Here is a 26512-nt window from a genome sequence, read left to right on the forward strand (position 1 = left end):
CCTCTTGGAGCACTCTCCTTGGGTGTTGGGATAACCTCCCCACACCTTACACAGCTGAGCTGTGTAAGTCTCAGGCTCAGGTGCATGCAGGAGATGCCAGTTAAATGCAGGCACCAAACCATGCACTCTGATCAGCACATATGCATCCATTCTGCTGACTTGCTGATCATCTTGGAGAAGCCATTTTTCATCGCCAGATAAAAGTTCCTCTCTCAGGTAAAAGAACACTGGATGGGGTCGTGATGGTGGAAAGCTGGATGGCTGGCACCTCCGGGGTGTGGCTTTGCACTGTGGCTCTTCTCGAAGCTCAGTTACACCCATGCATCCTTATCTGCACACAGGAGATGCAGTCTCAGAGGCCTGGGGGCGGGGCTTAGTGGCTGTTGCATGTGCAGTGGAGTAACACTTTGAGATGCTAGCCTCTGTGGATTTCTTGCTCTCTCTGTCTTCCCCATTTAGTCAGGTCAGGGCTCTCCCCTCTGCCCAGGGAAACTGTGTCAAGGCTGCAGACAGTAAGGATGTAAACACATATAAGTGTTTGCTTTTCAGGAGCCCTGAAGCCCTTGGGAGCGGGCCACTTAGGAGACAGGCTCAAAGAAACACAAAAGAAAAAAGTCTTTTGAACAAAAGAGATTGCTTCTAAGTAGGGAGAGAGAAAGAGATGGAGAAAGATGGAGGGGGTGGGAACCAGTCAGGTGCCTTAGGGGCAGGGATGATGTACATCACCGTGGTAACAGGTTCCAACTGATAACCAATGGCTAGAGCTCTAGCAAGCTAGACAACCTTGGGCAAACAGAATGACCTCTCTGAACTTGTCTTCACTTGCAATACGAAGGCTGTTTTCAATGTATGCATAAATAAGTGGGAATGGATAGTAATCCCTGGGGCTTAAGAAATGTCCCCCCTATCTACTTCATCTCTGGGTCTACGTCTCTCTGGGATGCCATCTTGCAGTTTAAGTCTGGCCAAGGACACACATGAAGGTCAAGAGCATGCTTCTTGGCCTTCCTAACCCTGCAACCCTTTAATATAGTTTCTTGTGTTGTGGTGTCTACGTCTCTCTGGGATGCCATCTTGCAGTTTAAGTCTGGCCAAGGACACACATGAAGGTCAAGAGCGTGCTTCTTGGCCTTCCTAACCCTGCAACCCTTTAATATAGTTTCTTGTGTTGTGGTGACCACCTCCCCCCAACCATTAAATTATTTTCACTGCTACTTTACAACGGAAATTTTGCTACTGTTATGAATCATAATGTAAATGTCTGATATTTGACCCCCTGTGAGGTCATGACCCACACAGGTCAAGAACCACTGATCTAGATGGGTAACTAACCAGTAAGCACTGGCTGCTCTTGCAGAGAATCTGGGCTCAGCTTCCGACACCTACACCTCACAGTGATCTATAACTCCAGTTTCAGGGAATCTGATGCCCTCTTCTGGCTTCCACGAACACCAGGCGCTCACATGGTATGAGAATGCGTGTGAAAGACTCATACATATAACATAAAGCTAAGTACGTCTCTAAAAAGGAATGAGCATGAATCACAGCTAACACCAGCTGTCTCCTTCCCCCGGAAATCGTAGCCCATGTGTGAGAATGGAGGTTTGGAACAACTTGGTGAAGGCCACGCCTTGCCGGGCTCATCATGAAGACAGGTGCAAGTTCCAGGTGACAGTGTGAGCCCCAAGGGTCACCTTCAAGGCTCCCAAGGCTCCATGAGCTGTCTGATCCCCCCTCCCCCCTTTAAGGACAGCTTCACTGAGCAAGCTATAAGGTCTTCCTTCTGGGTGACAGCCTAGTGCAGGAGAGATCATTAACAGCTTCTACCGCTTCTACAGCCCCAGGAGCTAAGTCTCAACTCAGGTCCTTCCTCCTGTCCCAGAGCCCGGAAGAAATCACAGGGAAGCATGCTGGGAAGATGAGGCGCCTTGGAGGTGACACTTGTACCCTTGAAGTCTCACCTGAACTACAGTCCTCATGTTGACCCCTAAGAGCTCCCCACTCACATTCTATAAAATGGGGGTGCTGATGCAGAGTGCTGGGGCCGAGATGTGAAACTATCACTGTAAGTTGCTAACACAAAGCCTGCTTTACTGATGGGAGAGAGGCCTGCAGTCACGCTGCTGTATCACTTCTGATTCATGTGACCTTGCCCAAGTCACTTCTATTCAGGTGTGGCCTCGGCTCTGTTTCTGACAGCGGTGACTGCCAGTCTGTTCTCTCACAGCTAATTATTTATAAACACGTCTCCCAGACCCTAGTGTAAGCAGCTCCAGAATGGAGGCATTTTATTAATTGCTAGGCTTCGCTTGTGATAGGAGATCAATGTTGGGTGAAGGCATGGGTGAGCAACCGAAAGCCATATGTGAAATCCCTTGACACAGGTTTAAGGGAAAGGACCATGGCAAATGCTGTGAGTGTTTTTTGTTTGTTTCTGACAGGAATGAAATAAATACGGCCATGGAAATTGTCAGAGCAAAATAAAATAAACCCAGAGCAGAAAGGAAACCGAGGGTCTCTGTGTTCTGGTTGCCGTTTAGGTTTTGAGACAGCATCTTGCTTTGTACCCAGGCTGAACTTGAACTCCTGAGTCTCCTGGGAAGTGTTTGGGATTAGAAGATAGAAGCAGATGATCCGAACTGTTAACTTTTTATCATTAGTTAAATAAATAAAGTAGATGTTCAATAAGTATCGGTTGGGAGATGGATAGATGGGTATGTGGGTGAATGGATGAGGAGATGGATGGATGGATGGATGGATGATGGATTATAGGGTGTGTGAAGAGATGGGTAGATGGACAGATGAACAGTTGGGTGTATAGATGGCTGGGTGGATGAGTGGGTGGATGAACGGATAGAAAAAGAGTAGTCTGAAGACAGATGAATACACGGAGAGTGAATATGCTACATATTGAATGAATGAATGAACAAACTAGATGGATAAAGCATAGATGGGTGGAAGGACAGATGGATGGACAACTAGATGGTGGATAAATAATCAATGGATATAAGATGTATCATGAATGAATGTACTGGAAATAAAATAAGGGCTGGGCCAAGTTCTCAGCAATCATGAGGAATCATATATGTGAAGACTTCCCACAGCTGCCCAGTGCCTGGGCCTAGGTGAGCTATCCTGGGCTAGATGGTGCCTGGGCCTAGGTGAGCTATCCTGGGCTAGATGGTGCCTGGGCCTAGGTGAGCTATCCTGGGCTAGATGGTGCCTGGGCCTAGGTGAGCTATCCTGGGGTAGATGGTGCCTGGGCCTAGGTGAGCTATCCTGGGGTAGATGGTGCCTGGGCCTAGGTGAGCTAGCCTCATGTAGGTGGTCTCAGTCAAAACTTACTCTCCTTGTTTCTATTTCTTTGGGAAGCTTGCTTAGGCTGTGACATTAATGTAGCATCAAACTGACAACTCCCTGAACAGCAGCAGCAGGCAGTGCCCAGTAGGCTGGATGTCCTGAGCCGTGTTCTCTCCCGTGCCCCACAGTGGTACCATGGTGGATCACGATGGATCAGGATGGATACTGGGAAGGAAGGCAGCTTGTCAAGAGCTTTGGTGTTTCCATATGGTGCCCTGATTTCTTTCCTATGTCTGACAAGCAAAGCAGGTGTTCCAGACAGGTGTTGCCAGCCTAAGATTCAAACCCTAGTTCGCACATTACCAAGCTCTGTGACCTTAGGTAAACTGCCTACCTCTCTGATCTTTTCAGCTACAAAGTGTCACAATACCTAGCTACCTCAAAGGACGGCTGACTGCAGATAAAGGCATTTTGCTCAGGGTCTGGCAAATACCAAAATACTCATAAACTATCCCCTGTAGTTATGATTGTGTTATTTGACAGATGAATTCTGGGAGTGGGGAGATCGGGATTTCCTTATACTGCGTGGCTTGGGCATTTTCCATGACTACCTTTCTCTTCCTTTGTAGTCAAGCATTGACCTTCGGAACTCTCAGGTTGAAGGTTTATCCCAAAGGTTTATCCCTCTCTAATCCACACTCAGATTCTCTTTGGATAAAAATCTGAGCAGCAGAGAGCAACCATGTCCAATACTCAAGTCTTACCGAGGGTCAATAATCATGTTACTGACCAGGCTGCTGGGCTCAGGGGTAGCTGAGGACATGCTCATAGCCACACAGCTTTACCCAGAGGACCGGAGCTCTCCCAGCTGTGTGGTCCCCACCCCAGGCACCTAATGGGCATCTGCTTGACGAATGAGTGCCAAGGCTTTCCTGTGGTGGGGTGGCCAGAGGTCTGGGGACACAGAACACACAATATGGAGGGCTATAGCAGGTGGAACTTTGGACCCAAGTGTGGCTGGCTGGCAAACATCAGATGTCGATGTCTATAGTAGCAAGTCACCCGACCCACAGCTGGGATCTCCATGGCATCTGCTTTATCCTGAGATCCCACGGGGTGGGGAGAAACAGTACCTCCATCTTCACTAGGACCCTACTCTCAGCTCCTGGACTAAAACCCCTGCAGGAGGATCAATGAATTGATTTATTCCATGCTAGTCCTCACCATGATGACCATGGTGACGTGAACAGACACCCTGATGTTTGCAGGGGCTGCCCTAGCATACAGCCCGTTCAATAGCTAGAGGTGTCTGAGTCACTTCTGCCTTTGCTTTAGGGGTCTGTACTAGAGGTATACTCCGCTTGGATCTAGAGTCTTTGTAACTCAGAGGGATGTAAGACCTCAGTTTCTTTTCCTGTAAAATGGACATAAAATGGATATCTACTGTTGTCAAGACTGAGGGACGCCCACAGTGGGCGGTTTAACAGTACTAATGGCTGGAAGATAGTGCCCATTGCTGCGCAGTCTAACTTCAAGCAACTGGTCCCACACCTCTGAGCTCCGTGTGTCTACTTGTACAAGGAGGATGGATCAATGGTTTTGCCTCTTCTCCCAAAGACTGCCGAGCCTCATGATGTCTTGGGACTGGATGCCAAGTGGCACGTAGCTCTTGGAATTTCTTTCTGATGTGTCCTGAAATGCTACGCTTCGCTTGTTCGGTGTCTCTGTCTCTCTGTCCCTACATTACTGAGGCTATGTTTCAGTTCCTGGAATGTGCCCTCTGGCTGTGGACTGGTGGCCACAGTGAGTTGACGGAGGGTGGATAGGTAGAAAGTATAAGGGTGATAATGGCCTCTCATTATTTTGCTCCAAATACCCTATAACACAGCCTCCAGTCCACACAGGACCAGCTCTCAGACATCTATCCTGTCTCTGGAGTGGACCGGGCCCCAGAATCACCTACCACCTGGCTGTGGGAGGGAGGTTTGAACAAGCAAACTGGACAAACAAAAGCTCATTGTCTCCTGCAAGCTCTGAAACCTGATGCCCGAAACAGCCTAGCTGCTTCTCTGTTCTGTCGGGGCAGTCTGGGGCAGATGGGCATCTCATCAGGACCCCCAGGTCAGTCAGTGGACAACATATGCCACAAGAGACCCTTAAGGGGCAGGAAGGGGTGTGAGGTGGCAAGAGAGGGTTTATGTTTAGTCAACTGCCTACAACAGAGATGTTCATTCAAACCAGATATCATGGCACCAGACTTAGTGCTGACAGTGTGTGTGTGTGTGTGTGTGTGTGTGTGTGCGTGTGTGTGCGCGCGCGTGTGTGTTTGAGACAGAGTCTCACTATGTGACCCCAGCTGACCCAGAGCTCACTGTGTAGATGAGAGAGTAGTCTCAGACTCACAGAAATCCACCTGCCTCTGCATCCCCGGTGTTGTGATTAGAGGCATGTGCCACTACACCCAGTTTTCCTCTTTTAAAAGTTTTTCTCCTGAATTATGTGCATATTTGTGTGGTGGGATGTATGCTTGTGAGTGTGCAGGCACCTATAGAGCCCAGAAGAGGGTGTTGGAGCTGGAGTTACAAACATCTGTGGGTGCTGGGAACTGAACTTGGGTCTTACAAACTCTTTAACTGTTGAGCCATCTCCCTAGATCAGGGGTTTGTTCTGTGTCTGTCCCTTTGTCTCTCTTCCCCCCGCCCCTCTCTAACACACACATACACACACCCCTCAGCAGGTGTATAATGAAACATCAATATGCACATGTATTTATAAATCCGATATGCCTTCTGCTGTTATACACATTCTAAATTACGTCTCCTCAGCCTGGAAACAGAGGCATGGAAAGGCCTCTAGGCTCTTCAGCCCTAGCTAGCATTCCAGGGCCGATCCTCTGCTGGCGTCTGTTTTTCTCATCTGTGCTTCCGGCTGTGTTATCCTTTATCCTTGCTCATTATCATACATGTAATTCCTGTAGTAAGTTCCAGGATCCCACAAAGACTGAGAAAGATGCTATCCCTGGCTACTGGCTCAAACTGTTCTCTAGTGAAACCCATAGAGAAACATTGCAACTTCTGACTTTTAGAGCTTGTGTTGGTCACCTTGACACCTCTGTAACAAACACCCGAGTCAATCCCATTCCCAGACAGAAAAAGCTTGCTTGCCTCATAGCTTTCTCTTTCTACCATGTAGATCCAGGGGCCTGAACTCAGGCCATCAGGTTTGGCTGCAAGTGCCTCTGCCCACTGAGCCATCTCGCTGGCCCATGCCTTTCTTCCCATGGGCCTGGAACTGTCATTCAGACTTCCAGCTCTCTGGCTAAACTTAACTTTTAATGAAGCCAGTGAACAGTGACCCATAGGTGGCTGTCAGCTCTGTGAAGCAGGATCTGAGCTGTGAGAACCCACCAACGAAGGGATTTCATGTGACACATTTGTGGCCAGAGGATCTTAATATTTGTTTTGAACAGACACATGTAGACATAAATTGCTTAATAACTGTTTTAGGTTTCAGCCCATTCCTGTATTTGCTTTGGCTTTGTTTCTATGACATTTTAATTTGGGATTTTATTTCACGGAGCTCCGTGCAGAGACTGGAGTATGTGGGAACTCCCTCTGCAAGATTTCAAGGTGAGAGAAGGAGGGAGGGAGGGAGGGAGGGAGGGAGAGAGAGAGAGAGAGAGAGAGAGAGAGAGAGAGAGAGAGAGCGAGCGCCCTTTGAGTGTAAGGAACCACTGAGGTTCACACACCAGGCCATAAGACATAGACAAGTCTCATCGCCCTGCCACATTGGGAACAAGATAGGATTTACCACCAGGGTTCAGAGGTCTAACTAATACCCTTTCCAGTGTCCTAATCTGATGGGTCATGATCAGATGCTGCGACTCCTTCTCTCTCTCTACCGTACGTCAGATGGCCCAAGCACGCCTCCACCCCAGGGCCTGTTCATCGATGTTTCTTCTAACTCAGATACTGTGTTCCCAGTTGTCTTCCTCATTTAGATTCCCGAGGACTACAGTCCACAAAGTGGCTCCTCCCCTCACCCTACACCTGGAAATGTCATCACCTGATCTTCTATTTGCTTATTTATTTGGTTCTTCATTCCATGTCTTATTTTTTTTCTCTTTTCCAGAAGAGCAGGGACTTCCTATTGTTTGACTGCGGCTACCATCCTTCGTAGTATCTCAATAAAACCGTTGCAGGCTTGCATGTGTGAAAATACAACTCAATGTCACAGTGGAAGGACGCTGCTTTTGCTTTGTGGCTTCTCTTCTCCTGGTGGCAGTGCTATGTTCGATGTCTGTGGGCTCCCTGCCACCCCTCCCCCAACCATCACTGCTTGCTCAAAGAACACAGGATGCATTTATATTAGTTATCTAGACCATGAAGGACTAGAAACCTAATGGCCCACACCAGAGACAGTGCCCTTGAGCCAAGAGTGGGGAAGTTGGAGATTTTGTATTATATGAGCCATCCCCTTCCTGTGCCCCCACACACAGGTGATGCCTCCCACAGGTGATGGCCCCACAGGTGATGCCCCCCACAGGTGATGCCCCAACAGGTGATGGCCCCACACAGGTGATACCCTCCCACAGGTGATGCCCCCCCACAGGTGATGGTCTTGCTTTTACTCTCTGAGACCCTCCTGAGCAGAAAGACCCCATTCTTTTCTCATTACATCTCATCGGCAACAAAAAAAATTAATAAAGTCATATCAATTTCACAGGTCAGATACTTAGGGAGAACTGTAGACATGAACAAGTGTCCCTGTGCCACACTGGGGGGGGGGGTGTCTCTCTTCCCTGTTTGAAGCATAGCCCTGGATCTTCCTTCCCATCCCCACTGGACTACATAAGCCCGACTACCCAGAGTCTCCTTTTCTGAAAATTATGAAGCCTTGATAGAGAGAAGCTGCACTTCATTCAACTTCTCCTCCCTGATGGGCCCGGCTTGCAGTAATAAAATCTGTGATTTATTATTGATAACAAGAACTACCACAGAAGAAGTTCTTTCCATGTGCCAAGCAGCCAGTACTCTCCATAAACAAGCACACTCAGTCCTCTCAACGGTTCTTTGAAGTGGTTGCTATTATTAGCCCCATTTTATGGATGAGGAAATCGAGACTGAGGTGGAGTCACTTGCCAGAAGCCTCCTAGCCACTGTGTTTGTAGGTAGTAAGAAGCATTGATTCGGCTCCTTTGCCGGACAGATTCTGCACACAGACGCAGAGCTCCGTCTCTTTGGAAACTTGCAAAGTCACGTGCAGAAATAAACAGAGTCGCTCGAGGATATAACAAACTCAGGTCTGATGGTACACGCTGTCACCCCAGTGCTGGGGAGGCAGGGACAGGCAGATCTCAGGGGCTGACTGGCTGACCAGTTTACTTAATTGGACAAGTTCCAGAGGAGAGAGAAACTTTGTTTCGAAAAGAAGAAGAGAAAAACAACAGGTGGGGGTGCCTGGATAATAACATCCAACTTAGTCCTCTGGCTTCCGTGTGCACACACATACACATGTGCACATGCACGCGCATGCGAGCGCGCGCGCACATACACACACAAGAGAGAGAGAGAGAGAGAGAGAGAGAGAGACAGACAGAGAGAGAGACAGACAGAGAGAGAGACAGACAGATAAACAGACATATAGACAGACAGAGACGAGGTACACACACACACACACACACACACACACAGTATTAGCATAAAGGAGAGGCAGAGCCAGGGAATCTGAACACCCCATGGGCATCCTTCCATGCCTTAGAAGAGTCTCAATAACAAGCCATTGAAGAACTCTTGCTAAGCCCCTGTCTCTTTTACCTTGAAGGAAGAACAGATCCAGCTGTCTGGAAAGTGGGAACAGGTTTTTAATTTTGTGTGACCCTGTAGCATACCTGAGGTACTCAATGGAGCATAAGGTCCATTACTGTGGCCTTATTGCAGAAATTAGGATTTGGGGGGATGCCCCCCACTATGTGGTGGCCTGCCAGTAGGCAGTCCATGGGGACTCGAAAGTCCGATGGCATTTGATCTAAACTCCTGACCTCTACTGGATCACATGCCCACTCCTTGAGCCAGCCAGACATCTTTATCTGGGGAGCCTCATTCTGACAGGAGGGACAGTCTGTTTGTAGCATATGTCATTCAATGGCATTGATTAGAGTCCTCAGAGTGTCAGATAGAGGTGGGCCTGGGAGAGAGCTCAGCTTTCCCCAGATTGGAGCCTTGCATATTTGAACAACCCATCCAACGTCCCTTGAACATCTCCACACTACGTGTCTTTAAGATGCCGCATTTGCCAAGCAAACACAGAGGCAATGTCGCAAAGGGTCCCCGCCACTAACCCCTGTGTGCCATTCAACAAATTTCAATCTATCAGATGAGGAAATGTTCGACCCAAACAAAGTCACTCCCTTCCCTTAAGAAGAGCATGCATTCATCACCAAGGCAAGCATTTTCTGCGTCCCTCAGAACATTGGCTCTTAAACACGGGCTGTCAGTAAAGCACTATCCAAATGCCCCTCACCCTGATCCCAAGGATGGAGTAAGCACAATTGTGTAAACTGATTGCCTGGCACCAAGGGGAGTCTCAAATTAAATGGTTCAGAGGCATTTTTTTTTTTCTCCTGCTTTACAATTTGGCCATCTTTTCCCTCTTGCAGTAAAACCTCCAATAGTTTGGAATTTATGAGCCTTTGGACAGGGACTGACTGGGCTTCAGTCGGCTTCTGGAGTATTCTGCATGGAAGGGATTTTTTTTTTTTTGGAAGAAAATTAATAGCTTGCCAAACAAATAGGAAGGGGAGTGTACAGTCTATTTAAGCGGGGGGTGGGGGTGGAGGGTGGGGGTGGGGGCAGGGAGCTGCTGCTCTAAGCCTCAACAAATATGCATCTGCAAACAATTCATATGCTAACCTCAAATGATTTTTACATGTTCATTAAGTCCCCTGTTCTGACTGTTTATTGATATGATTATTATGGTTTGGGCTGGCTTCAAAGGCTAGCTTCTGCTGATCAGGAACTTCTTAGGTACGAACTTTTTGGAGGCTGAGAAAATTAACAAAGGAATTAAGGAACTGTCTAACAATGTTCTTTGGTAGGGATGAGAGAGCTCTCTAAGTGTTGCTGACCTTACTGATTCCTGGGGCAAGGGTAGGGGGTCCTTGTCGGGTACTATAGGGTGAGGTTTGACCTCACTGAATCTTGTCTTGGATTTCCTAGGGTTATCTCTGCTAGAATTTCCATTTTAAACCCCTCTTCTCTCTCTCTCTCTCTCTCTCTCTCCCTCTCTCTCCCTCCCCCCTTCTCTTTCTCCCTCCTTCCCTCCCTCCCCCCCCCCCGTTCTCTCCACCCCCATAAAGTTTCAGCTGGGAATCTCAATTTCGAAACTGCCACATATCAGACTGACCTGTGAGCAAGTCTGTGGAAGACATTTTCTTGATTAGTGATTGATGGGGGAAAGCCCAGCCCATTATGGGCGTGGCCATCCCATTGTGGGTGGAGCCAGCCCATTATGGGAGGGGCCATCCCTGGGCTGATGGTCCTGGGTTCTATTAAAAAAAAAAAAAAAAAAAAAAAACAGGCTGAGCAGGCCATAAGGAGCAAGCCAGTAAGCAGCATTCCTCCATGGCCTCCACATCAGTTCCTTCCTCTAGAGTCCTGCCTTGCGTTTCAGCCCTGACTTCCCTCAGGGGTGTGACTTGGAAATAAAAGAGGAAATATGCCCTTCCTTCCAATGTAACATATGGTCAGTGTTTTATAATAGCAGCAGAGAAGCAAACTAGAACATTTTTTTTTCTTTCCCGCTGCCCTCCCTGCCCCCCCCCCCCCCCCCCCCCCCCCCGAGTTTCACCATGTAATCCAGGCTGATGATGAATTCACTATCCTCCTTCATTGTCTGGAGTGCTGGGACTGCAGAGGTGCCTCACTAATCCTGGGTTTCCTATTTTACCCTTAAGATGTTTTTTTGATACGAATTAGAAATTCTACAATTACTCCAGATTTGATAAAACTCAAAGTGAATTTATGGCATCAAAAAGTTTAAGATTGTCAATTCCTGATGTCACCTATACAAACCAAAGGCTATTATTATCTAAGGTGTTTAGGGATCAATTCAGAATCCAGATACTTCTTCATTGTCCCCCAGCCCCCAACTCAATAACAAGAAGGAAAAAGAGTTAGCCTTCTGTGCTGGTTAATCTCAGCTGTTAACTCAATGAGAGTTAGAGCCACCAGGGAGGTGGGCTTCTAGGTAGGCAGGTGGGAAGGGATCTTGATTAGGATAATTGAAGCGGGAAAACCACCACTGTGGGTGGCGCCATTCCCTGGGCTGGGGCTGTGGAAGAAAATGGCTGCACTTGAGTGTTATCACTTTGTTCCTGGCTATGGATTCAATGTAACCACCACTGTGGGTGGTGCCATTCCCTAGGCTGGGGCTGTGGAAGAAAATGGCTGCACCAGTGTTATCATTCCTGGCTATGGGTTCAATGATCAGTTTCCTGAAGCTCCTACCCTGCTGACCTCCTACCATGTTGTTTTACACCCTGAAATTAACCCTTTCCCTCTTGAGTTGTTTTTCAGGTTTCATTTTTGTTGTTGTTTTGGTTGTTCGTTTGTTTTATCAGAGTGTCAGGAAGAGAAAAAAACTAAGCCGCTTACGTGGATCCGGGGTCATCCCTACTTGATTTGGTGTGTATTAATTTCACCACAGTGTAGTCCCCTGTCCAGAGCTGAACTTTGAGAGTGCCAATTGCTAGCATTATTTAAGGGAGAAATGGGACAGAACTTGTTTCCCTTTAACCACTATGAAGTTCCTTCCAGGATCAAGGTCTATCAAGCAGACATTGCAGAGTTTCACCCTGCTCAATCCTCACGCTGGCTGAGGCAGTCATGGTTACAGTTTATATTTTCAAGCTGACAAACAAGGGAGGTGAGGTAAAGGCTTGAAAGATTCAGGACAGCACCTGGGTTTGTCTGGTGCTCGCTCACAGAAGCACTTAAGCCACCAAGATGGTATGCGGTGTCTCACTGTGCTCTGCCATCCAGCCGACTGAGCCAGACATCTGCTCGAAATTTGATACATGATAAAACTCTGCCTCATCAAGAATGCCTCACAGGAGGGAGAGTGGGGGGGGGAGAAGGGAGGAGCCAAGGGGGATTCTGCTTAGGAAGCAGTTGTCTGGTGTGTGTATGTTGCTGTGAAATTAACAACTTAAAACCCATACTTCAGCCCCAATGCTAAACTGTCTTCAGCCACAGATTTGCAATAGACAGTGAGGGACCCCCCCCCCAATCAAATATTAAGTGTGTAAGCAACAAGACTGGCTGGTGGTTTACCCCGCCCCTCTCTCATCTGCCCACAGACAGTGACTCGTGCCAATCCTCTGACTGAGCTGGGCTTGACTCAAACAGCTTAACATTTCTGATGAGTACAAGTCTTGCTTCAGGAAGAGTCACCGGGGCTCCACTGAAGGTACCTGTGCAGCATCTTCCCCTTTTCTCCTCCTAAGAGCTTGACTTTGGAAACATGACATTTCCACCCTACAGTAATACCGGAATGCTGGAAGGGAACAGGGAGCCGAGTATCACTGCATGAGTCGGATCTTACAGTCAGTCTGCTGAAACATAGCTAAGCCCAGTCCGTTCTGGGGGCTTGGATGTAAATGTTCCCTGAAATCCCTGCATTAGATAAAACATCTACGAGCCAGAACGTGTTCTACAGAGGGAGAACTGCCAATCACTGGAGTATTCTTGTATAATATCAATCGAGACCTTATAGAACTCTGACATAAACTTCAAAGGTGTTTTTCAATGGGATAGAAACCCAGGGCATTAAAATATATCAAGAGTGAGAAAATACCGAGGGCCCGTGGAACTCCCGTAACAAAAGTCACACGCAGCTTAAATTAAAATGAATAAAAGCTGGAGGCTAGAAGGTCTCTTGGTCCAGTCATATGATCAAAGCTGTTGGCAAGAAAATGGTACGTTGGTTGTATCAGACAGACAGACAGACAGACAGGCCAGTAGGCAGGCTGGCAGGCAGAACCATGAAGGTTCCAAACATGGTAATATTAGGGACACTCGCCTAAATTAAAACAGCAGCAAGATTCCCTGCCCGTGTGTCCATAAAATAGAAGACCGTGGACCAAACATTTCTGCCACCAGACAAATTTCCCCTGGTTCCACCCGCAAGGCCGTTTTCTCTGGCCAGTGCAGCACTGATGTGCCAACGGTAAATGCAGGAAGGTGAAGCTGGTGGCAGAAGACCAGGGACGTAAAAACGCTGACGTCAAACTTCACCAGAACCTCTGAGCAAGCAGACAGTGCCAGTTTTAATGACATCTGATGTCACGCGCACCCCCAGACCCCCCACCTCTCCAGCTGGAATCAGTGGGCTTCCCGCCCCTCCTATGCCCAAGTCCACTCTGCTTACAGGATCCACATTTTGTGGATCCTTCCTGCTTCCTGTCCACCCATTCCCCACACAGGATGCTTCATTTGTTTTTGAAAGACCTGTTTGAGCCTCAGTCAGAACAAAGAAAAGTTGCTGGATGTGGGTTTGCTCTAATCAGATCTATTTCTCAGGATCAGCCTTCGTGGACCCCACACTTGCTGGGAAGTTCAGAGCTAGTTGAAGCTGGATGAGGCATTCTGTCAGCGTCTCTTTCCCAGACATGATTTCAATCTAGTCCCTAATGCAGCCTGCCAGGATTAATCAATCCTGCGAGTGGTTCCCCCCAGATCGTCCCTTTAACTCTCAGAGCCACTCAGCCAGCAGCAGCAAGAGATGAGTTTTCATACAGCCTTGATTTTCCCTGACAGAAGGCACAGCCTTCTCAAAGTCTTCTGAATCTAACAATCTAGGAAAATATTGTTTTATTTTCTCTGCCGTTCTGTGACCCTCAACCCCTCTTCTCTTCGTACCTGCACCCTGTTCTTTCTCTCCTGCCTTCTTCTTTCTTTCCTTCCTCTCCCCTCCTGTCTTTTTCTTTAAACTACTGCTTCAGCAACCCCAACTCACCCCAAAGTTCAAAGCACCAGATCCTTAAATAAAATAAAATAAAGCAAACCAAAACTTTCAATATTATCTTCAGGCTGACTTTGAGCTCAGAGTTTTGGTTTTGGGTGCTGGAAAGGAAAGAATTCAACACCACCAGCAGCCTCGGCTAAGGCACGGAGGAGGGTGCTGCTTGGAGCGAGCGGGTGAGCGTATTTGAGGGAATAGCATATGGGCTTTTGTTGAAGTGTTCAGAGCCCACTAGTTTCTCAGCCGAGGGTTAGAATGCGTGTATTGAACACCGGCTGAGCTGAGTTCATGTTTTGTATAGCATCCCCAAATCCACCTCAAATCCACCACTGCTTTGCCCCCCACCCCTGACCTACGAGCTTGGTGATAGCTAGAAAAGTTTTCAGTCAAGTACATACCCCGAGCCACACCACCCACCCTAAGAAAGCAACGGGGTTGGCATAGGAGGTGCGGAGTCTGTGGGAGTGTTGTTCTCCGTCAAAGAAATCCCGTCCTTTTCAATAGACTCCTCTTTACACAAGCGGTAATTTCTCAGGTTCCAGCGTGAGATACCGGGTACAACGGGTATAGTCCAGGCACCCTGGCCCAGCTGCCTGCGTCCACCTGTCAAGATTCTGGGGCACAGGCAAGAAAATGGGGAACCTCCCCGTGTTCCTAACTCATGAACGAGGTCATTACCTTGGCATCGGCTTGCGGGCTGTGATACTGGCGACAATGATGCTCTCGGGACGCGGAGTGGCCACCGCTTTGAAGGTCCCTTTCCAGAACTTCTCAAACAGCTGTTTCTCGCCCTGCTGCAGGCTCGCCATCCTGAAAGCCCAAGGAGCCCGGGAGCCTGGGGCGCTGTCCGAAGTGCTGAAACGTGGATTTCAACCCGATGACACGCCCTGGGCTCCGGGGCGCTGTCCGCGTGAAACCCCCAAGGGGTGGGGTGGGGAAGAGATCGGAGTTCAGGGCGGGGGATGGGATAGAACGGGAAGTCTCCGGCTAGACAGGCAGCGGAGAAAGAAGGTGGTCCCCCGGCTGGCTTCACCTCTTGGCTTGGCTCTGAGCTGCGCTGGGAGCAGGCTGAGCTCCGCGTCCTCGGCAAAGCAAAGCTGGGCCGGCTTTCTCTACCGCGCAGAGAACACAGAGGAGGCGACCCGGGCGTCTGCCGTGCGTGCGCGTGTGAGCTCCGGCGCGCCCGGGTTTTGTCTCTTGCACAATGTGACGTTGGAAGGGGAGGCTGGTCGCGCGAGCTGTACTTTCCTCCCTCCCCTTCTCCGTCTCCTCCTTCCCCAGCAACCCCTCCTTCTCTGGCTCAGCCTCCCGCCGCCATCTGCATAACAAAAGCCCGCAGGTCTGAGGAGGAGAAAGGGAGGGGTGAGCGCTTGTCTCCAAGGCCCCGTGGCCACTGAGTTGCGGCTCTGACCCCTCCGAGAAGAGACCCCAACACCTCGAACAGAACCAAAAAGGAGATCCTCCCTCTCAGCCCTCACCCCTCCTCCGTCGTCGCAGGCCTTCCCCTCAACCCTTGCATGCTCACTCCCGGGCCTGGGCCACCTCCCTATCCTTTTGCAAGACTTGGAGCGCATCTTCCATTGAGGGAGCTACTAAAAAATGCCCCACCTATCCACCCACACCAACCTGCCTTCCTTCACCCACCCCACTTCTGGGATGGACTGCCGAGGTCTGCAAAGTGGGGGTGCCCGTATGATTTTCTTTACGCCTGGGGGCCGCAGGCTCTTCCACCCCTCCATCCGAAAATGCCATTTGATGGACAATCCGTCACCAGCGCGGTTTCTCGCCATCTGTCGAGCCGGCCCCCACCCGCAGAGGGGCGCAGCGTCACATCTGTGCTTGCGGCGCTATAAAGGATATCTCTTTTGTGCCTCGCAGCCGGCCTGCTTCGCGTCCCCGCTGCCAAAGCCCTCCAAAAGAACACCCCTCCCCCACCCCTTCCCACCCCCATCCCCCTGAGAACTCGCAGCCTGTGTGTGAAGCAACAGTCCGATTTGGCAAAGAAAGCATGCGGTGGGGTGTGGGAGGGCAGGGGGATTCCGAGGATTACAAGTAACTTTTTGGTCTTTCCATCTTCCTCCTCCCTCTACCCTCCCAAACTCCAGATGCGCAGATTGTAGACCACAGTGTCTCCCCGTTTTACCGTAAGGGTCTTCTTAGGGAAGATATCCTAGTGAGATTTCCCCAGCCTATCTCTCCTCTGGAGTCTTTTATTACTTGGTACACGGACCATTTTCACCTACCTCCAGCGTTTAAAACAGAAACTCCTAGAAGGAGCCTCTGCTAAGTCTTACAGACATCTAAGCACTGACACCGGGTTCCACCCTGAAGGGGGAAAAATTCTCTAATTTTTGTTGACCTAGTAGCGGTGGGGAGCGAAGACCCCCCCCCAACGTCGGTGCGAACTTTGTAAATCCTTTGCAAGAGAATAGGAGGTACGCGGGGGGGGGGGCTGGGGTGGGGCAGAGTGGGAGACAGGGGACCAGGATGAGGCGAGAGAAGCCGAGACACAGAAATAAGGAGTGAGCGTTGGCCAGGAAGAGGATACAGGACGGTTTTGTGTGTAGTGGATGGCTCTGTACCGGTTTAGGAGCGCCCAGAGCTCGCTCCGCAGCGACCCTTTCTGGTCAACAACTAGAAGTGCATCTGGTGGCTTTTAAAGGGAAGAGCAGAGACTAGGAGTTGGGATGGGGTTGGGGCTGGGAGCCTTGAGGACAGAGGATCATAAGCTAGGGAGTGAACTTTCCACTTCCCTCTTCCTGATCCCCTGCATTCAAATCCCCCATTCTTAGATTGCTTTTAGGGCTTGGGTTGCTCTCACTTCTTAGCCTCGGCTATTTAAAGAGACCCTTAGTCACGTGAAGATACGAACTGGGTCGATTTCCGGAAACTGGTAGGCGAGACTTTACCTCCACCAATCAACCAACACCTTGCAGAGGTGTGTCTGCCATTTCATTAAAAGGGTCTGCTTTATCCTTAGTGGTTAAGTGCATAAATGTCATCTGTATGGGTGCCCCACTGGGATCAAAAAAGGATGCCAGACTGAAGCAGTTAAAGGTGGTTGTGAGCCACACAGTGTTGGCTCTGGGATTCGAACTCTGCTCCTGGGGGGGGGGGGGGGAAGCAGCAAGCAATCTAACCATAGAATCATCTCTCCAGCTCAACTATGTCTGTTCTTCAACGTTGGTATTATGGCAAGGCTCCCAGTTGGGCATCTCAGAACAACCAGGTGAGGTGAGAAGGGAAACTTTTTATTACTTGTGTACGGACGAGGAAGCAGAAGTTTAGAGTGGCCAAGTAGTGTGCCCGTGTGGCTCTAATGGAATAGTGGGACTCTGGGGGGAAAAAAATACATTAATCAGGTGTGGGAGAGAACTCTGGGGATAGGAGGCATAGCAGACTGGAACTAGGCAAAGTCTACAAGAGGCCAGTGATTCCATGCTTTGAAGCACACAGTGCTGCGGTTTTCAAGTTGTGTGCCTCCTTGAAGAAGCTCAGGGCATAGCACCCAGACTTCCAGCGAGTGACCTCAGTTGTTGTATTAGTTGTCTTGTTACTGTGACCAAATCCCTGACAAGAAGCAAACTAGGGAAAGAAGGCTTTATCAGGCTCAATGTTTGATTCCATCATGGGGGCGGGGCGGGGGGTTGGGGGGGGTGTAGCAGAGGAACCTGTGATGCAGCTGGTCCTGTTACACCATGGTAGGAAGCCAAGGGAGATGGAAGCTGCCGCTCATCTGTTTTCTGGATCATTTTAATGAAGTCTGGAACTGAAGGTCCATGGGACAATTCCATCTGTACCCAAAGCCTGTCGGGCTGCTTGTCTGCCTCGAAGCTGAGGTGCCCGAGTGCTGCCTGCAAGCCGCTCAGGGGAAGCAGAACACTGTCTGTAATAGGGGTCCCAACCTGTGTTTTCCCGGATGAGGATGAGAAACAGTGGGGTTTGGGGCCGATGCTGTGGTTCCTGGCCTGCTGTGTACCCAGACACTGCTGGGGACCTCAGGGAGTTGGGAACGGGGGTCCATGGGTACCTGGACGGGGGTGGAATCTGGTTTGGTTCCAAGTGAATGCTGGAAGAGAGAGAGAGAAGTCCTTCTCTGGGAGATTTAGGTGCAACCCTTTATGACCAAAGCCTCTCCCTCTCCAGCCCCGGTCGATCTTCGATGAAGGTCCTTGCTTATCCAAATTGTTTTATTTGACAGTGGATGCAAATGCATACATCTTACTCAGGTTGAACCAAGGGATTAAATACCTTTTGTGGGGTGGAGTGCCCAGGAAAGGAAGTTCATTAGCAAAACACTCAGGACTATGTAAATACCTCATTAGCATGGAGAACTCCAGGTTTTTGTGCTATGTGACCGACTGTCATAGTCCTCTCAGTGGGGTGTCATGGTTACATGTTCCAGATCAGGTAGTTTGGCAGGGAGTCGGCCCCACACCTTCTCAATTCTGAGGTTTCCCACAGTTTAAGATTTCTCAACCTTACCACTTCTTCTGTCTGGTGTCACAGTCCACTTGCCCCACAAAACTGGGTCTTCCCTTTTCAGTTAAATTTTCTGGAGACACCTTTATAGGAAGGGAGGCGCATCTCCACACTGCTTTAATTCCAGTCAAGTACACAAGGAAGAACCCCCACTCTTGCCAAAGCCTCCATTTCAATATCTTCCGTGAAGTTTACTGGATAATACCAGTACCACCAGAGCAGCCTTACGTGATATTCCACAAAGACCGGATATTTCAGGTTTAAATAGACTGGCTAGGGAGATTAACAGAGTCTACAGGGTGGGCAGGCTACAAAGCAGTCTGTGGAAACTAGTTTAGTAAAGAAAATCAATTATTGTCAGAGGCTAAAAGCACAGTCTCTCGAATGAGATGGTGTTGGGTGTGGTGATCAGCTCTGCCTCTTCTTAGCCGGATGACTTTAGGACAGGACCTAACTCCTGCCTCAATTTTTCTACCTGACCCCCCTGCCCCAAATGAGACATTAATACGTATTTCACATGACTCTTTTAAGGGTTACACGACTTAAACATTAGGGCTGGCTTCTCTAATAGAATTCAAAGCCTTGTTCCGCTATCCTTTTATACAGCAGAGCCATCTCTGTCCATCTCTGTCTCCCCCCACAGTGTGCCTGCTCTCTGCTTCCCCAGGGGTCAATGAGCCAGGCCAGGAGCTGATACACATCAGTGTGTTGGTTAGTGAACGGTGAACATAACACCCGTGGCACAACTGGTATTTACCCTCTGTGTGCCATCACTGGAAGACATTGCTAATTCTGACTCACACTCCTGGAACCAGACCTCAGAATCCTTCCCCAAACCAACTTCTGGGTAGAGTTCCCTGGTAAGTTAAGGCTGGCAGTCTTTGTATAAAAGACCTATTTCCAGCCACTCCTTCAGGATGTTTCTGTCCCTGATGGTGATATCCTCTCAGGTGTGGAAGGACAGACAGGGAAAAAGAGATTCTGAAATCTGTCAACCTAAGCATCCTTCCAGCCATGGCTGAAGAGATTTCTACGTTTCCATGTCCCTTAGGCAGCATCCCTGACTCAGAGAGAGCTGCCCACATTCTGAGTTTTAATTCAGCCTTGCTAACAGTGCTGTGTTACCTTGGGGAAACCTCTTAACCTCTCTGTACCCAGTGTTTCTCTGAATACAGTGGAGCTGATCATGATCTGCCTGTATGGAGGGACTTCAGGCACCTTGACAGTCTAAACTCATTTCCAAAAGTCCAGTGAACAGTGAAAGAGTCAAATAATTACAGAGATAATGGGAAATATGATAATGAAACCGATCTGTCTCTGTGGCCCTAAAGAGGACCTCACTAAGACCATTTGGATTATGAGATTCTTTATTTCCTCATACAGTGGTTTGGGGAGTATCAAAGTCAAGCTTGTACTACCCAGGGTTTGCTGACCACCACATCTGGGAAGTTCTACTTTGTGTCTAATCTGAATCCCACCTCTATTCTTTACTGTCCATCCTCTTCTAGATCCCAGATGTGCTTGAATGAACACAGATAAAGCAGGAGCCCCCCCCCCCCCCATTGTACAGCTCTGTAGCATCCTGTTTGTCTCTTATCTGTGTCACCAAGGTGGGGTTAATGAGTAAATCCCATGTCTGATAGCTAACCATACAAACATTTCTGTCACACACTAGCTTAGAGGGAGTGAGGGATGCATCCATGGTACAACCATGTGATGCCTATGGTGTTTATTGATGCTGTATGCATCCCTGGAATAAAATAACCACATTTTGTATCTTCTGTATGCATGTTTGACCACATACAAGAGTAATGACGATATGCAGCTAGAATAGTGTAGGACTGTGTGAGCCTCAGTATTAGGATCCTTTAAGTGATTGGATTAGAATCTGCTATTAATCAGAAATCAGAAACACAGAAAGGTGACATAAGCTGTCTGAGGACACACAACAGCCCAAGGTAGAACCTGTACATAAACCCAGTCACTGTGACTTGCAGAGTCCCTGTAATTTACCACCCCCACCCCCACCCAATGGCCTGTAATATAGTTTTTATGTCCCCAAGTGGAATCAATTCTTGTGTGAGCGTGCACCAAGCCTAGCACTTGGGCGGGGACAAAGCTAGAGCCTACTCTTGTGGAGTTACAGCCCACCAAGTGAGTGACAGGCGTTAAATGCTAAAGAAACAAATAATCAACACCGTGTTTCCGTTAAATGCTAAAGAAACAAATAATCAACACCGTGTTTCCGGTAAAATGAAGTGAAGCTGGAGATCTGGGGGTTTTGCCAAGCTGAATGTCAAGAGGTGAGACCTTTGCATTTAGTGCCTTCTACGGTGGGGTGACAGGTGGGAAGGGGAAGCTGCATAGTGACAGAAGAGTTCAGACACACATGGGGGGGGGTGTCCTCAGAGAATGAGACAGGAAAGGGATGGAGCCAAGTGAAGGAGCTGTGGATGGAAACTCATGCTCTGTGCAGTGCGATGAGAGAACAAGTCTCCTTCAGAGAGCCATGCTGTTACAGAATGTTTTTGTTGTTGTTTTGTTTTGTTTTGTTTTGTTTTGAGACAGGGTTTCTCTGTGTAGCCTGTCCTGGAACTTGCTCTATAATAGACCAGGCTGTCCTTGAACTCCCAGAGATCCACATGTGACCTCAGCCTCTCAGGTGCTAGGATTAAAGGCATGATGTGGCAATCATAGTATGTTTTAATAGTCAATGATAGAATGATTCCCAGAGCCAGGTGCTTCGGAACCCTAGCGGGACCCCCAGGAAGCATCTGGAGGTACCATCAGAGAGAGGACACTGACAACCTGAAGCTTGTCCATTGTGCTCCTACCTCAGACTCAGCCACAAAATACTTCCTGGCCTTGCTTTTCCTAAAATGTCTTGTTTGAATAAATGTCTCTCCACTTTCTTCTCAATGGTAAGAAAGTTGCCCAGACAACTAGAAGTTAGTAACAATGTTTTGTTTGCATCGAGGACCTTCCATTACAACACCTGGAGGGAGTTGGACCTTTCCTCATCAGAAAGGCTCGGGACCAGACATGATTCAGAGTTCAGTTTTTCCAGATTCTTAAATGCTTGCATAAATGTTAGTGAGAGGTTGAGCATCCATCCTTCATCTCAAACTCTAAAGTCTAAAATGCTATAAAAAAATTAAAACTGAAATCCCAGATTTGGGGTTTTTGGATTAGGGCTGCCCAAGCAATCCTGGGTTTTCTTTCTTAAAGTCTTCTTTGTGATTTTAGCATCAGATTAGACAAAATTGATACTCTTTTATTAATGCCACCAGATATTCAGTCAACACCCATTTGCCCCAGGGTTCTCTTAGCCATTTGGTTGTTTGAACTGGTGGCTTGAATGAGCATCATCTCATCCCCATGTATTAAAAGTCTTGTCACCAGCAGAATGAAGTTAGGTCCCTGCAGATGAGCTCTTCAAAAGAAGACTGGGATCTGATCTGGGATTCTTCTCCTTCCTTTCTCCTCCTCCTTCTCCTTCTCCTCCTTCTTTCTCCTTCTCCTTCTCCTTCTCCTCCTCCTCCTCCTCCTCCTCCTCCTCCTCCTCCTCCTCCTCCTCCTCCTCCTCCTCCTCCCCCTCCCCCTCCCCCTCTCCCCTCTCCCCTCTCCCCTCTCCCCTCTCCCCTCCCCATCTCCCCTCTCCCCTCCCTTCTCCCCTCCCCCTCTCCCCTCCCCCTCCCCCTCCCCCTCTCCCCTCCCCCTCTCCCCTCCCCTCTCCCCTCCTCCCCCTCTCCTTCCCCTCTTCTCCCCCTCTCCCCTCCCCCTCTCCCCTCCCCTCCCTCGCTCCCCTCCCTCTCTCCCCTCCCTCTCTCTCCCCCCCTCCCCCCTCTCCCCCCTCTCTCCCCCTTCCCCTCCCCCTTCCCCCCCTTGCCCCCTTCGACCCCCTCTCCCTCTCCCACTCCCTCTTCCTCCTCCTTTTCCTTCTTTTTTCTCTTCCTCCTCCTTCCTCTCCCTCTTTCTTCTCCTCCTTCATGTTTGTGTGTGCCTGTATGTATGTGAGTGCGCATACATGTGTGTGTATGTATGTGTATGCATGTCTGTGCATGCATGCATGTTTTTGTGTGTGTATGAGTGTGTGTATGTCTATGTACATGCATGTGTGTGTGTGTATGTATATGTGCATGTGTCTCTGTGTGTATGTGTGTGTGCGTGCACGATGTAAGGCAAGCAGTTTGTTCTGCTCCAGCACCTGATATCTTTCTCACTGTGGGGTTCAAAGCAACGAAGCCAATCAACCATGGACTGAAAACTCCAAAACTACGAGTGCAAACAAACCTTTCTTTCTTTTAAAGTTGATTGTCTTAGGCGTTTTGTCACAGTGCTGAAATGCTGACAACAAGGTCAAATAAGGCCCGTTTGCTGTGGACGAAGATATGTCCTACAAGCATCCTATTTAGTCTGTGGTGTTCCCTTGGTGTTCTCCTGTTCTGTTTACATTCCTGTTGCCATGACAAAAACACTTTGATCAAAATCAGCTTGAGGAGGAGAGGGTTTATTTGGTTTACAATTCCATGCTACAGTCTATCCTCTAGGGAGGTCAGAGCAGAGACTCAAGAAGGAACCACAGTAGAAAGCTGCTAACTGGCTCATGGGCTCAAACTCCGCTAATCCCACCTGCATGGGGAATGGCACCGCCCACAGAGGGCTGGTCCCTCCCACATCCATTCGCAATCAAGACATAGCTCCACAGACAGCTCGTGGACCAATCAGCTCTGGGCAATTCTTTCATTGAGGTTCCTTCTTTACAGATGCCTCTACATTGCTCACAGAATTAAGGCTAACCAGGACACCTCCCCAGTGTGCACAGCCATCCCTCTGTCTCCTCTACTGTTCGTGAGAAATATAGTTGTTGCCATCATCTGTGTTCCGCTGTGGCCATGACACGAAGGTTTCTCTGCATTTTCTGTATCCCGAGAAGTATCGTAAGAGCTTAATCAAATTTTAAATTTTAAGTAAATTCCACCACAGTCTGAGTAACGTGTGGGTTTTGTCTTTTCTTGTGATGCTGACAACGGGGATCATTACCACGCCTGCAAACCGGTGACGTTTAAAACTATCACTTATTTTCTGTGTATTAGAAAGAAATTTTTCCAGAGAGAGAGATATCTCAACTGGTGCTTTGGTAGCTCACTAACGGGAAGACAGAGCCTGAGGAGATGGCTCAGTTGGCCAAGTGCTTGCCCTGTAAGCCTGAGACTAGAGTTCGAGCCTCAGAACTCACTTCAGAAAAAGTGGAGTGAGGAGTGTGCTCATGTGACACCAGCGTAGGTGAAATGGAAACAGATGGAATTCCAGGTCCCCGGTGGGCAGGGTGGGCTATGTGGAGAGTTTGAGGCCAGTGAGTCACCCCTGCTAGTACATACACGCGCGCGCACACACACACACACACACACACACACACACACACGGTTGATGGCCTCTAAGGAGTGACATCTAAGGTTGTCTCTGACCTCCACATGTTACATGTACCCACGCACGCACACACACATACACACACAAGGTACACAGACACATACACACAAAAGGTACACACACACACACACACACAAAAGATACATACACACACACACACACACACACACACACGAATGTGCATACGTATGCATGCGCACACAGAGAAAGTAGAAGCTTAACCCTTTCCACTGATTTCTTAGTTTATAAAATAGAAGGTGAGACTCTGTCCTCCTTCAGGATGCTTCGTTCATCTCCACGAGGAATTTACGGATGTAAGTAGAGTTGATGGGTTTCCACGATCACCTCCTTGGTGATCCTTACTGCCCTTCACTAGGGGGCTCTCCCATGGATCCCTGTGAAATGACCTTGGAACCTCTTCATGGCTTCCTTGCTTTCTGATATGTCGGGACATTCCAAGTTCCACCTATCAACCTCCTGACTGAAATCCACATCTGGAATCCATCATTTCTCCAAACGCCTTGGGCTCCTCTGGGTGGGCACCAGAGACTCCCATTGCCACTGGGTTTGCTGGTCAAGGCTTCCAGGGTGTTTTAATACACAGGCCTAAGAAATCTTATTTTAAGACTCTAAGTATAGCAAAGGTTTTTCCTTGACCATCTGGATCAAATAAAGGCTGCTGGGTTTCCCTTAATCAAATAAGTCTTTTTTATTACTATTAAATTTATTTATTTATTTATTTATTTATTTATTTATTTATTCATTCATTTTTCAATCTAATACCAACCCTTCTTCTCCTCCTAGTACCCTCTCATGTAAGTCCTCCCTCCATTCCCTTTAGAAGGGGAATCTCTCCTCTGGGTATTAACCTCCCTACCCCCACCCCATCCTCTAACCCTCACCCTTCACATCAAGCTGCTGTAGGACTAGGCACATCCTCTCCCACTGAGACCAGACAAGGTTGCCCATTTATGGGTGTGGGATCCACAGGCAGGCAGGTAGACTAAAGGCTCAGGGTCAGCCCCTGTTCCATTTGTTTGGGGGACCCATGTGAAGACCAGGCTGCTCACCTACTGCATATGTGCAAGGGGCTTAGGTCCAGCCCATGCTTGCTCTTCGGTTGGTGATTCTGTCTCTGGGAGCCCCTACTGGTTCAGGTTTGTTGACTCTGTTGGTCTTCCTGTGTAATCTCTGTCCTCTCCAGGTCCCTCAAGACTTCTCCCAACTCTTCCGTAAGACTCCCAAGCTCCATCTACTGCTCGGTTGTGGGTCTCTGCCTCTCTTTCCATTGGCTGCTGGGTGGAGTCTCTCAGAGGACAGTTGTGCTAGGTTCCTATCTGCAAGCATAATGTAGTATTATTAATAGTGTTGGGAATTGGTTCTTACCCATGGGATAGGTCTCAATTTACAGCAGTCATTGGCTAGCCATTTTCTCAGACTGTGCTTCATCTTTTCCCCTGCACATCTCCTAGGCAAAGCATTATTTTGAGCTGAAGGCTTTGTGGTGGGTAGCTGTTCAAGTTGGCTTCCTTTGTGCTATATCAGAGAGCCATAGTTAGTAACAGCAAAAATGATTATTACTTTCCTTTGTTCCACCAAACACACACACACACACACACACACACACACACACACTCCATAAAAGCCACATTTATAGTGGCTATCTGTAATTACTGAAATCAACATAAAGGTTGTTTGTTTGTTTGTTTGTTTGTTTTTCCCTCGTTCTGGTTGTACATTCAAAGGATCACTCCGGAGTTTGCTTATTCACTTTTGATGTAGGGGAATGGCTTTTGTGATTTACCTTTTCAGCTATATAAAATAGTGACAGAGCAGCGAATGAAGTGAAAACGATCCTAAAATGATACTCAGACAAATTCGGATACCTCGTCCTGAGCACTCTGGCCCCTCCCTCTCCATCGGTGATTTAAATGGGGTGGTTCATCTTACCATTAAAATACATCTCATTCAAAATGATCCTGTGTTTTAAAGTGCTGATGTGATACTTGAAACCTGTGACATCCTGGAAACTGAGGTAGGAACCAGGGAAATGGTTCAGTAGATGAGGTGCCTATAGGTCAATATGAGGTGCCTATAGGCCAATATGAGGTGCCTATAGGCCAATATGAGGTTCCTATGGGTCTACATGAGGTTCAATTCCTGGCACCCATGTGAAACCTGACCCAGTAGGCTCAGCTATTATAGCCCCAGCTCTGGGATTGGAGCTAAAGGTGAGGGAGGGCAAGGGCAGATTCTAACACTCATTGCTCAGCTAGGC

At 48.5% G+C, this 26512-nt stretch overlaps 1 protein-coding gene across 1 annotated transcript in view; it reads right to left on the bottom strand.

Annotated features, from left to right (window-relative positions):
• The window catches only part of Srrm4 (serine/arginine repetitive matrix 4), a 153254-nt gene extending 137991 nt beyond the window's left edge, over positions 1-15263 (bottom strand). The window contains exon 1 of the mRNA XM_076922570.1: positions 15001-15263. Coding sequence (XP_076778685.1) covers positions 15001-15131 — 131 coding nt within the window. The 5' untranslated portion in view covers positions 15132-15263. The remainder of the gene's footprint in view (positions 1-15000) is intronic.
• Between the last annotated feature and the right edge of the window lie 11249 nt (positions 15264-26512).

The sequence above is a fragment of the Arvicanthis niloticus genome, chromosome 24 (genome assembly GCF_011762505.2).
Source record: "Arvicanthis niloticus isolate mArvNil1 chromosome 24, mArvNil1.pat.X, whole genome shotgun sequence".
In the NCBI taxonomy this organism is placed as follows: Eukaryota; Metazoa; Chordata; class Mammalia; order Rodentia; family Muridae; genus Arvicanthis; species Arvicanthis niloticus.